Source organism: Ambystoma mexicanum, chromosome 10 (genome assembly GCF_040938575.1).
Source record: "Ambystoma mexicanum isolate Mex_15411 chromosome 10, UKY_AmexF1_1, whole genome shotgun sequence".
NCBI lineage: Eukaryota > Metazoa > Chordata > Amphibia > Caudata > Ambystomatidae > Ambystoma > Ambystoma mexicanum.
This window is the reverse complement of record NC_090932.1, coordinates 762,540,256-762,553,195: the sequence shown is the minus strand read 5'-3', so window position 1 is coordinate 762,553,195 and position 12,940 is coordinate 762,540,256. Positions and strand designations below refer to the sequence as shown.

General features: G+C 46.4%; 1 protein-coding gene across 2 annotated transcripts in view; it reads left to right on the top strand.

Moving 5' to 3' along the window:
* Positions 1 to 12,940, top strand: part of DHX36 (DEAH-box helicase 36) — a 1,119,030-nt gene that overhangs the window by 502,674 nt on the left and 603,416 nt on the right. For both annotated transcript variants that reach the window (XM_069618410.1, XM_069618409.1), the window contains exons 15-16: positions 8,307 to 8,450; positions 9,240 to 9,357. In XM_069618410.1, coding sequence (XP_069474511.1) covers positions 8,307 to 8,450; positions 9,240 to 9,357 — 262 coding nt within the window. The remainder of the gene's footprint in view (positions 1 to 8,306; positions 8,451 to 9,239; positions 9,358 to 12,940) is intronic.

The following is a 12,940-nucleotide window of genomic DNA, read 5'->3' as shown; positions in this document are numbered from 1 at the left end:
GGGTTGCTTCTTTCCCCGTAGTGCGTTGCAGGCTGGATGTGCGTGTTTATCTCTGCGGGTGGTGTCTTCTCCGGCTCGGATCCCGTGCTGGGTCCAGGTGGTAGATTGGGTGGATGTGGGTTGAGATGTTTCGGAATATTCACGGTGGGGTCTCCGTAGGATACCTGTGCCGTGGTACACACTTTTCAAGTCTTATGTGGGTCTCACACCTCTTTGTGCCTCTTTGCATTCCCTGTAGGTGTCTCTATGGGTTTCTCTACGTTTTGGGAGGATTGAGGCTCCCTTGTCTAATTATCTCTTTTGTCGTTCTCTGAGCGTGTTTACTGGTCCCACCGCCCTTTTCTGGGTTCCCTCTTGTTTAACCCTGGCGCCGGTTCCACGTGCTGGATCTTGAGTCCCTCTTCGCTGGTTGATCCGCTAATGTTCCTCAGGACGCGGGTTCACATATTCTGGACTTGTGGTTGGGGATATGTCTTACATGGTAGCCAAGAAGTGATTCCCTTCTAAATGAGCCTCCCACGGTCTGGCTGATGTCTGGCGTATGAGGTCTTTCAATGTTCTGATTTCAGTTTCTTTCGGGACGGAAGTCATGTGTTAGTGGCCTCTGTTTTATTGCGTGTTGGCAGACTGCACCACCATAGAGCGGCTGCGTATTATGGGCTTTTCCCTTTCTGGGCGTGGGCACCGTAGCATGGTTGTGTCTTTTTTGCCCTTTGTGTCCTTATGGTGTATGAGCCTTCACTTGCATCCCTGCGCGCCCGGAAGGGCATGGATGCCATACTTTTGTCCTTACGCCGATCCCCCGCTGCGCGCCTGACTTACTTGTGTGAGACCCCGGCCCCGGGCTCCTTGCTGCATCTGTGGCCGGGGGCTGTGTCCGTTAGGAGGCTGTTCTCTCCTACTTTGTTGTTCACGTGGCATGTCACGGCTAACTGTACCAGTGCCCTGTTTTTTCGGGGCCCGGGGGTTGCCTTCTCACATGGTGCCGATGCGAGGTTGTATCAGAGGCTGGGTGCAGCAGGGGATGTCTGTCTCGCCGCAGGGGCTAATCGATCGTCCACATCTGGGTTGCTGTCTGTTGAGGAGGTGGTGCGGTGTCAGAAAACCTCTCACTGGGTTTACCTAAGCCAGTGTCGGTGATCCGCTGCCCTGCTCGTCTACGCAACGGTCCCCCAGTTTTCCTGCTTGCTTGTGTTTCCTTGCTGGGTATTTGATTCTCTCGCTCTGCCATGTCAGGTGTCAGTGTGCCGTTGTGTCCGCACCATTAATGGGCCGGGTCGGGCATGGTGCAGCCAACGCGTGTAACTCCAAGCAGAAGGTTACATACAAGAGTCGCGGGTCTCGACTGACCAGATTACGGCCATTGGCTGCCGGGGTGATCACCACTAGTATGCATGTATTTGATACATACAACGGAGAGCTCCATACCCTTCGTATTGAGGTGGTGTTTGATTGAAACGAAATGGGGTCCAATCTGTCCAGAGATTTGGTTCTGTATCTCACCCTCCTAGATGCTGAGGTTTGATCTAAAGCAGCGATTTTGGGCATTCTAGTACTGGGCCTATGTGTTTTTCTTCGGCGGCACGGATAGAGACAACTACATGAAACTTGCTGTGAGTGGTTCCAGTGCAGTCTATCCGTTCTATTGTTCTCCATCTACTATCCACCTGACCATACGGGACCATAATACCCCTGAAGAATTTCTGTTTATTTAAACCTATACAGAAAGAAACATGTCGGGTTGGGGAATATACTGTTAATTATAAACAGTTTCAAGTGTAACTAGTTAGAGTCGGACCAGATTGTAGTATTTAAGTCTGACTCATTAGTGAGTGTGTATGATCCATATTGAATATTGGACTTATATTGCTAAACTTGTTTTTTAGTACAATCATTTTTTATAATGAAAATTATTTGTAATATGTGTATGAATTTATGAATGGTTTGTGAGTGAATGTGATATGGTTGATGTGTGTTGTCTTGTGGTTTTAAGATGGGAATGTTATATTGTACCAGCCCATGGATGAATTGAGGGGACTGGTTTACACTTTGAATAATATTAACACTTTTGACGATGTGTGTTTTTTTATGATAATAATTTTTTTCTTCAAAGAAATGTTAATAAATTATATTTAATAGTGTTGGTGTGTCGACTGGATTGAATTCAATTTGCTTCTATCCAACATAATGTTTGTAATAAGACATGTTGCTGTATATTGTATCTTCTTTGCCATGATTTAATGAGCGCTCAGAGACGGATGGGTTGCATTGATGCTCACTATATAAACACAGAGAGTACTCTGACCTTTTTTGTTAAGTATTTTTTCGTTCTATCCGGGGTAGGTCACAGTATTGAGATATCCCTGGTATCCCCTGTTACTCTTGTTGTTTGATGTCCGGGTCGGGCATGACCTGTGATACTGGTGCTCCGGTTTCGTGCCTCTTTGCGACCTGCTTTCGTTAATGACTGGCTGCCTGAGCGCTAGATGGCCTGTTCTAGTTGTTTGAGTGCACGTTTTTCTCTGAAACCTCGCTCATCTCTCCCATAGGTGTTCCGATTCATATGATCTCCTCCTTCTGTCACTTCGTGTGTTTTGAACGGATAGAATCCGGCTCTGCATGCCGTCGAACGCTGGAGCTCCTTCAGCCTACGGGCATCTTGCTCGGGCTGTCGAGAGCCCCCGCGATACTAATACTAACATACATAAATGTTTCATTTCAGAAGAGACCAGGGTTAGGGAACTACATGACACCCTACAAACAGCTAGTGTGGTACACACCTCAACAGAACAAGATTTTAGGAAACCAGACCCAGCTGATCATGCAGATGCATCTTACAGAAGCCTAATGTCCAGAGTGGTGGAATTCCTGGGATGGAGTAGACCAGCACCTGCTTTTCAACAAGACGACTTGACTGACATATTGGACAAAGGTCCTCAATATGACCCTATATTACCGTTCCATGTGGCACTGCAAGAAAGGCTTGCAGCAAACTGGGAGGCTCCAGAGTCCAGCTCGGCAGTAAAAACAAATCTGACAAAGAAATACAGGACATCCAGTAGCGACCCTGGCTACCTGTCAATACATTCAACTCCGGAAAGCCTAGTAGTACAACCAACTACATCTGCCTCCAAGCAAGCGACGTACCTAACCATACCTCCTGATAGGGTTGAAAACTCATTTGATTCTTGGGCAGAGAAAGTCTTTTCTGTCAGCAACATGGCTTTAAAGTCTGCTAATTCCACATGTGATCTTGCAAAGTTTACATTCACCCTGTGGGACTGCATAGCGATGGCGGCTGATCAGATCCCTGAGGGTGAAGAAAGAGACAGCTTTATGAACCTGATAAGGGATGGCAAGGAGGCCATGTGCGAGTCTTTGCATTCAGGTGTGGACACTACTGACAGCATCAGCAGGGCCATGGTGGCAAGCACTGTCATGCGCAGATTTGCATGGTTGAGGAAGTCTGGATGTGCACCTGATGTACAATCCAGACTCCTTAATATGCCCTTTGACGGCTCCCATTTATTTGGAAATGAGGCTGATGAAAGCCTTAAAAAGCTGCAGACCTCAGACGGGCGGCAGCCAAGTCCTTTAGTGCAGTAGTCAGGCAGCCACAGTTTTTTCACCCCAGCGGATCATCTTGGAGAGGTAGGTATTTTCTCTACTACTCCTCGGATGGAACCAGCAGTGTCTTTACCATCAGCCGCTGCTTAAGCCGCCTCAAAACCATGCTGAGGTCTTGACTCATGACACCCCGGTGGGAGGCAGACTATCACAGCATTTGAAGGAATGGTAAGGTATTACTACCTGTGATGGAGAGGAATAAAGGATGGTATACTCCCTATTTCCTAATCCCCAAGGACGACGGAGGACTGAGACCTATCTTGGTCTTGAGGTACTTGAACAAGTTACTCAGGAAGGAAAAGTTCAAGATGGTCACACTTTCTCAGATCCTTCAGGCCCTCCAGCTCCATGATTGGATGTTATCGTTGGACCTTCAGGAAGCTTACTTTCATGTGCCAATCCATCACAAGCACAGGAAGTACCTGAGGTTCGCCATTGGCGGTTCGCATTATCAGTTTCGAGTTCTGCCATTCGGACTGACCTCCATCCGAGGGTTTTCACCAAGTTAATGGCAGTGGTGGCAGCTTGTCTCAGGAGAGTGGGATTCACGTCTACCCCTACCTGGACGATTGGCTAATCAGGGCACGTTCACCTCAACAGGCCCAAGAACATCTCAGTATCACCTGAGTCTCTCCACAGACTGGGCTTCTCCCTCAATTACAAGAAGTCTCACATGATACATCTCGGAGACTCCAGTTCATTGAAGCAGTCCTGGATGCATCCTTGGGAAATGCTGCGCCACCCGAGGTGAGGGCTCAAGACATTTTGCAGATGGTCATCAAATTTCAGAGTGCCCAGGGTCTTCCAGCCTTCGACTTTTTGAGGTTGCTCGGCCTCGTGGCATCCTGCATTGGTCGGTGCCAGAGGCTCGCCTGAGAATGAAATCCCTTCAATCATTCTGAAAGGAGAACCTTTTTGGCAACCATGGCCGGAGATAACAGTAGTCACGGACACCTCACTCACAGGGGACAGGGGGGGCCCACACCAACGATCTGACAATCGGCATTCGTTGGTCTCCATGGTAGTCCAAACTACACATCAACCTTTTAGAGCTGAGGGCAATCAGACTAGCGCTGAAAGCCTTTCTGTTATTTGTACAGGGAAAGAATATCTTGATAATGACGGACAACACAATGGCCATGTACTACCTCAACAAAAGAGGAGGCGCAGTGTCACTACCACTGTGCAGAGAAGCAATGCAGCTCTGGTTCTGGGCCATTCAAGGAGTCTCCATCGGCAGTTCACCTAGCCATAGAGGAGAACACAGCGGTGGATGCTCTGAACAGGCAGAGCACAGTCTCCCACGAGTGGGAACTAGCTCAGAAAGTCTTTCAAGAGATCACTCTTTGGAGAACCCCTCCAGTGGGTCTGTTTGCGACCAGTGTCAACCGTAAGTGTGAACTGTACTGCTCCAGGGAATTTCCTCCAAGAGGACCTCTAGGAGACTAGTTCCTATTGGACTGGGAGTTTCCACTCCTGTACACGTTTCCTCCAGTCCCTGTCATTCCTCGTGTAATCCAGGGGTTGAGAGAGGTTCGGAAAATCCATGGTCCTAATTGCCCTGGATTGGGCCAGGAAGACGTGGTACCCGGACCTTCTGGACATGTCCACCTGCCCTCCAATATGTCTTCCACAAAGAGAGGACCTTCTCTCGCGAGAGGAGGGTCGGGTTCTCCATCAAGAGGTCAAGACACTCCGCCTTTAGGTTTCTGAGAGGCTGAGGTACAAGGATTGGGAACTCCTGTATGACGTAATGGATGGAGATTTTGCTTTTGGCCAGAAGGCCAGCAACAAAATCTTTATACCACTGACGTTGGAACAAGTTCAGCAGCTGGTTTAGGGAAAAGGATGTGGACCTTTTTCAATGCAATACACCTACAGTGTTCTCTTTTCTACTACATTTGGCAAATCTGGTTCTCCAGGTTGGAACACTCAAGGGTTATCTAGCAGCGCTTTCCATATTCAGGTGGAAGAGGCATCCTACTTCAAAATACCATTGATAATATTTTTTTTTAAGGAACTCACAAATGTGTTTCCTCCTTCACCATTCCAAATATCAAATTGGGACCTTAACTTGGTTTTAAAGTTTTCTTTCGAGCCACTCCGTTCCTGCCCTTTAAGGCTGCTAACGTACAAAACCATTTTGTTCAGGAGAGCTCTAAGCTTTTACATTTAAGGTATGGCAAAGTTGCGACAGCACAGCCAACTTTTCATTGGTTATACAGGACACAACCTAGGCCTGTCAGTTACCAAATACACTATCCAGATGGATCATACTGGCTATTTCAGAGTTCTACAGGCTAGCTGGGAAAGATCCCCCAGAAGGTTTAAGGGCTGATTCCACTAGGGGCATGGCAAATAAAGGACATCTGTGAGGCAGCTACCTGGTCCACCTTCCACACGTTCACAAAATATTGTTTAGACACTTCTAACAATGAAGGAAGATTTGGGAAGGCAGTTATACATTCTATTCTGGACAAACAATAACTCTCAATTCTTCCTCCTCCAAAGGAACCTAATACTACTTTGGGAGCCTATCATAAGATGAGGAATACATGGGAGGACACAATCCATTAGAATAACAAGTTACTTACCCCTCTAAACATTCTTTCGACTGGATGTTCCTCCCACGGATTTCTTATCGCCCTCCCAACAATTACCACACTGTTGAATTTCCGAGCTTTAGACCTTGCACTCTTTTAATGTCTGATAATTTAAAGGTACTTATCAAGGGCGGTAATTCTGCATATGGGTGGCGAAAAAACAGAACTGAAGCCAACGGGCGCTGCGCTAGGTATATGTACTCTACGGTGATGTCAGCCGAGATGAAAGCCCTCGAGGGACAATAGTTGATCGTCTCGATGCACAGCGCCCTCTGCAGAGAGAGAAAAATGTTTCCGAAGCAGCTGAAGCTGAAAACGAAGATATCATAGGATGAGGAATATGTGGGAGGAACATCCCGTCGAAATAATGTTACCAGGGGTAAGTAACCTATTTGTCTCTCTCTCTCTCTCCGCTCCCTTTCTTGCCCCATTCTATGGCTGTCTCTTTCCTGTTCTTGGACACCATTTACTCTCCTTCTGCTCTCTCACCTCTACTATTTGACTATTTTGTCTCTCGCTCTCTGGCCCCATTCTCTCATTTTTGTTTTCCTTCTTATTTTTTCCCCGCGCTCTTATCCTGGACCTCTTTCCACCTACCTCATAGCGTCTTATCATGGCCCTGCCCTCTTCTGCTTTACCCCTTTTTGTGTCAGACCTGTTCTTTTTCACATTTTTTACATCCTCCTTATACCACAGCAATCCTTCTTAAACATGTTTCAGAGAGATGTTACAGCGCCTACCTCCCTTTCAGAAGTGTACTCCAGATAAAGAAAGCAAACTGTTTGGATTCTTTCACACCGTTTACTTTCTCTACAGCACATTTCCGAAAGGGAGGCAGGCACCAGGCTAAAAGAAGGCCGGAGAGCTGATTAACGGTGATCAGTGTTTATCGGATCTGCCCAGCCTTTCATTTTGCTTTTCAGTCGGGTGCTCCTTTCAAGAAGTAAACGCAGCATCACGCTGTGCTTATTTCTTGAAAGGAGTGCTGGACTGAAAGGCAGGCAACACCGCCGACAAAACGTCTGTCAATTTTTCTTCAAGCTGAGGGATTCGTCCCCAACTTTGCATGGTTCCAAAGGGGGGCACACCCCACAGTTTAAATAAAACTGTACTAGAGACCTGACGGCTATCTCTCCCTTTCAAAAATGTGTCCCTGTTAAAGATAGATGTGAAGCTGCTGCATGGGCTGCTCTGAACGTACTCGACAAACATCCAGTGTGGATCCCTTATCGGGTCTGGATGCTGCTGTGACGAGCACTGCTCCTGAGTTTCCTAGTGTAGGCGCTGGGTCCTTGCTCTCCTCCCTCCTCCCTCCTCCCTCCTCCCTCCTCCAGTTTGTACACTACTTAAGATGTCCAAGTTGAGAAATCTGTGGCAGGAAAGATTCCACTAGAATAACAAATCGCTTCCATTCTGTAATTTTCTTTCTGATGGCTGTTATTCCTTCCAGCGATTCCTCCTTGCCCTCCCAACTATTTCCTAGTGTGGATTGCAGTTTTGTGGTGCCTCCGCTCCCGAGTGTTGGAAAACTGAGCGGACCTAAAGAGCTAGGGCACAGGGGCTCCATGACTACTACTACTAATATAATTATTTTAATATAGCGCTTTACTTTAAAGTGCTTTACATAGGACACATTTACATTCATTACTATTATTACTGAATCAAAATTGGTACTCATTTATTGACCTCAGAAGGATGAAAGCCTGAATTGGCCTTGCCGGGATTCCAACCTGCGACCTGCAGATCAAACACAGATCACAGCAACAAGCGTTTAACCCCCTGAGCCATTTTACCGGCTCCTGATGTTACATCCAGAGTCGTTGTCGCTAACGAAGCTGGGCCGAGATGCAGTATGCTCCTTTGGCCTGAAAAAGATTTGGAACCCTGGACGATATTTCTAAGATTTGGAGACTGAGGGGGGGTAAACAAGGGGGGGGTGGCGGTTCACCACACAGAACATTAGTTGAACGTAAATGTATATTTTTTATTGCTCACTGGAATTATATTTGATTTAATAACCGCATTCATTGTCGCAAATTAAGCTCAGTGTCTCCCCTTTACCGACCTTTCTTTCAGTATTACCATAGATGATGTGGTTCATGTAATTGATGGTGGAAAAATAAAGGAAACCCACTATGACACACAGAACAGTATTAGCACAATGGCAGCTGAGTGGGTCAGTCACGCAAATGCCAAGCAAAGGAAAGGTCGAGCTGGGAGGTAAGAATATTTGTGGTGGTTTACAAGTAAAAATGTATGTACATACCAAACAGATTTCGTGCAATTCTAGATACAAACGTATTCACTATAAAATAATAAATAGAATACATTACACCCCAGCAAGACAGATTTATCCAGACACCCAGGGAACTTGCCCTAGATGTGATGCGAAAAATGCCAATTTATATCATATGTTATGATCATGTATAAAGTTGAATGCCTTCTGGGATGGGGTTTGTGCTGCATTGGATGAAATGTCGGAACAGCCGGTTGAGTGGTCCCCGCGGAATTGTTTGCTGGGGGTGGTCGGGAAAATGAATCCAATATGGATGAAACTGTTAAATTTAAGCCTTCTGATAGCCAAAAGAGCTATATTGATGAGGTGGAAAAGTGTAACCCCGCCAACTAAAGCAGATTGGGAAAGGCATATGACATGGACAAAAGATACAGAAGGACTATATATCGCCACGGTGCTACCCCATTCCAAGCCTAGAAATTTATGGACAAGGTTCAAACAATATCTGTCGGACAAAGCTGATGAAGTGAGTGTGGGCTTTGAGGGAGATGTTTGTGTATAATGTATGCCAATGTAGTGATGTGAAGTATGCATATGTATGTACTGTTCCTGTGTGCAATAATAAAATTCTAAAAAAACAAAAATAAAAAAAATGTATGTACGAACTTTCATTTTTGTGGTCTAATAAACATGCAGACTTAAATTGAACATGAAAAACAGGCCCCTATATCAAACAGAGTAATTGTGCACATTCTGTCTATTTAATTGTATAGAGTTCAGCCAGGTTACTGCTACCATCTGTACAACAGTCTACGAAATTCTCTATTGGATGATTATCAGTTGCCAGAAATTTTGAGAACTCCTTTGGAAGAGCTGTGCTTGCAAATCAAGGTACGTTGATAACCATGGCAGTGAAAAAAACATACTGATGAATTGGAATGCACTTCATATTTTCTTAGTAAACTGTTAAAGGTCCATGTTACGAAAATACCGGGATGTTGACTTTAGAAAGAAAATGTGGTTCCTCGGGGCCTGTATGATTGCAAAAAAGATGATTTAGTGCATGGAAGTCGTCCAGCTCTTTTTACATCGCTGAGTGGTTGGATGAGTTGCTTACGATCTCCACTTATGAAAAGGCAATTTGCAATCTGAAAGGAGAGACTGAAAAGTTTATGGACTTATGGGAGATCTTTCTCAATGTGTATGGTTAAAGTCTCATGGTGACTCAATATGCTGGTGTGTTTTGTCCAAATTCACTATTACCCTGAAATGTATTCTGATTTGCTCTTATGCTAGCCAAGACCATGCCATGTTATTGGGGGGGGATGTGTTTTGTGATTATTTATAAATTGTACTACCAAATGATACTGTTGGATATTCTTCTGTTTCTTTCTCTTCAACTTTTCTGCTCTCTTCAATTTTCTTTCTTGTTCTACCTTTTCTTCTTATTTATGAAATGGTTTTTTTTCTTTTTCTCTCTTTTGGACTCAATCTTGTGACCATGTTTGTACTTTTATGAAGCTTGTTTATTTCTGATTGTATTGCAAACTTCATTGGTGAAAATAAAATATATAAAGATTAAGAAAATACCAGTACGCTTCAACTTCATAGGGGCTGCAGTGCTCTTGGCCCCCTTTGAATAATTGCTATGGTGCCTGGCCTACTTGATTGAGTCTTTGATCTGCCACTTCAGCACAACTGGGAAACACGTCTCTCTTACGATGTTTTGCTCTGTGAGGTGGACCCTGCCCATTAATTCTGGAGAGGAGTTTAAAGAGAATCATTAGCGGTCTCTTTTGGCAAACAGTGTTATTTCTAACAAAATAGCTTAATGATTCTTATTTTGTAGTGCTAACAAAGGCCTTGGAGGACAAGTGACACAAAAAAGGGGGATGTAGACACCAGCATAGCCTCTGTGTTTCTGATGTGCAGTAGCCCAACATTGTCTCCAATTTGCCCTTGGCCACTTACAGAAATCTTCATGTTGGACCGCCCTGGCATGGTATCTTGCCATGGACAAATCCAGCCACACTTTTAATGAATACTGCAGGTTTTTAATTGCCTATGCCACTCTAGTCCCTTTTTTCCCTTCAGTACTTGCTGGCACTTATTTTTCATTGGTCCTGCCTACTCTCCTTTTACCTCCTGAACTTGGTCTGTTGGCTCACCCACCCTCTCCATGCCTTGTGTTCTGCCACACTGGGCCGCGTTCCATGGCCAACCCCCACCTCTCCTGTAGTGGTGACTTGTCTAGTCCCCCCTGGGTACAGTAGTGTATGGCTATCCCCAACCACCCCAACTTCCCTAGGGCCCTATGCATGCCATCAAAGGGAGATGGTCTGCGTTTGTGATAGTTAGTGGGAATCTATACCGTGCTGTTGGATATCGTTGGTACTGTGTCTAGAGTTAAAATTCAGGCAAGCGTATGCTGCACATTGTTGTCTGTCAAAAAGAATATTTAATGGATTGCATCCTCTTCCAGATTCCTCATCTGGATAGATATTCCCCACCAACAGCTGTTCCCCATACTGCTCAGTATGTCCCAGAAGGAGAAATGCACGAGGGCTTCCTACTGCTAGTGGAGGATGAGAGAGGTGGCCGGACAGTAGCTGTGAATGGGCCTGGACATCGCCAACTGTGAGGGCCGATCTTTAGCGTCAGCCAGAACACTAAGAAGTCAGGCCTATTAAAAATCTTCTGTTTTTTTGCCTAATGTCCAAGTCAAGCTTCTGGACATGCCCTTCGAGGGCGATCTTGTATTCGGCCAGAAAGCTGACGACTCCTTAGAAAAATTTAAGGAATCCAAAATCGCTGCAAAGTCCTTGGGCCTAGCTGTGCAGCCAGGCAAACCTGCATTTAGCTTCACCTCTAGGGCCCGGGCCTACAGGAGATATGCTCCTTATGGCAGGAGAGCACCACTCCCACCGGCCAGACAAGGGCAGAAGCGTTTCTTGCGCTCCTGAAGGGGTAGAGGCGGCTTCTAGAGGCCAACAGGCAGCATCCACGGCGGGAGCAACCCAGCCTCCGAAGCCGCTTTGATTTTCTCCTCTCACAGTGCACCGGTTGGAGGACGGTTGACAGAGTATTTGCTCCATTGGCAGGGAATTACTTCCGATGCTTGGGCTCTTCAGCACATTCAGTGGGGTTATTTTCTGCCATTTGTAAAAACCAGTGAAAAGACCGCCCCCAGCCCCAATCCAACCAGGACAGGAGCTCCAGGAAGAACTGAGAGCCCTGTAATTGAATGGTGCCGTAGAAGAGGTCTGTCCCGAGCTGAGCGGATTGGGTTGGTATTCCCGGTATTTCCTGGGACCCAAGAAGGGAGGAGGTCTTAGTCCCATTCTGGACCTCAGAGCGTTTAAAAAGTTCTTGAGGAAAGACATTCAGGATGGTGGCGTTCAGAGTTCTCCACGCACGCTCTCGTACTACAGGACTGGCTGGTGTCGATAGACCTACAGGACGCCTATTTGCATGTGCCAATCCATCGAAAGCACAGGAAGTTCCTAAGGTTCACCATAGGAGATATGCACTATCAGATCAAGATGCTTCCCTTTGGTCTAACCTCCGCCCAATTGTCTTCACCAAGCTCATGGCGGTAGTTGCGACTCACTTCAGGAGATCCGAGCTCCACATATTTCCAAATATGGACTGGCTGATCCGAGGGGAGTCTGCAGTGCAGGTCTTGTCCCATTTAGAGGACACCTGCTTGCCGCTGAACTAGCTGAGCTTCTCCCTAAATTTAAAGAAGTCCCACATGACACCAGTACAGAGACTCCAGTTTCATCGGAGCAGTCCTAGATACCTGTGTGGGTAAGGCCTTCCCTTCCGAGGCAAGAGCAGTCAGCTTGACACAAATGGTTGACTTGTTCCAGAACCATGCCACTCTACCAGCAGCTTCCTTTGTATGGCCTCCTGCATTGTTCTGGTGCCAGAGGCCAGGTTGTGCATGAGATCCCTACAATCGCTTCTGAAGAGTCAGTGGTTTCGGACCACAACAGTCTCTTGGTGGGGGAATCCTTCTGGCCTCTTTGGCCTCAGACTCGAGTGGTTACGGATGCGTCTCGGAAGGGTTGACCATGATCTTGATTGCCCCGTACTGGGCGAGGAGAACGTGGCACTCCGACTTCTTGAGTCTGTCCATCTGTCCACCTCACTGTTTGCCTCGGTGTCCGGATCTCCTAACCCAGTCAGAAGATCGGATACTCCGCCCGACCCCAGAATCCCTCAATCTACATGCGTGGCTCTTGAGAGAATGAGATATGACTGGGACCTCTCTGAGGAAGTACTTGAGGTGTTGCTGGCTGCATGCAGACAGTCTACAAGATCTTTGTACACGTGCAGATGAAGAAGATTTAAGGCGCTGTGCAGGGAACGCGAGATTGACACCATCTCTTTCCCCACCACTATAGTGATGGAGTTCCTTCTGTCACTTGCCTCAGCAGGCCTTCAGGTCACCACAGTCAAAGAATATTTG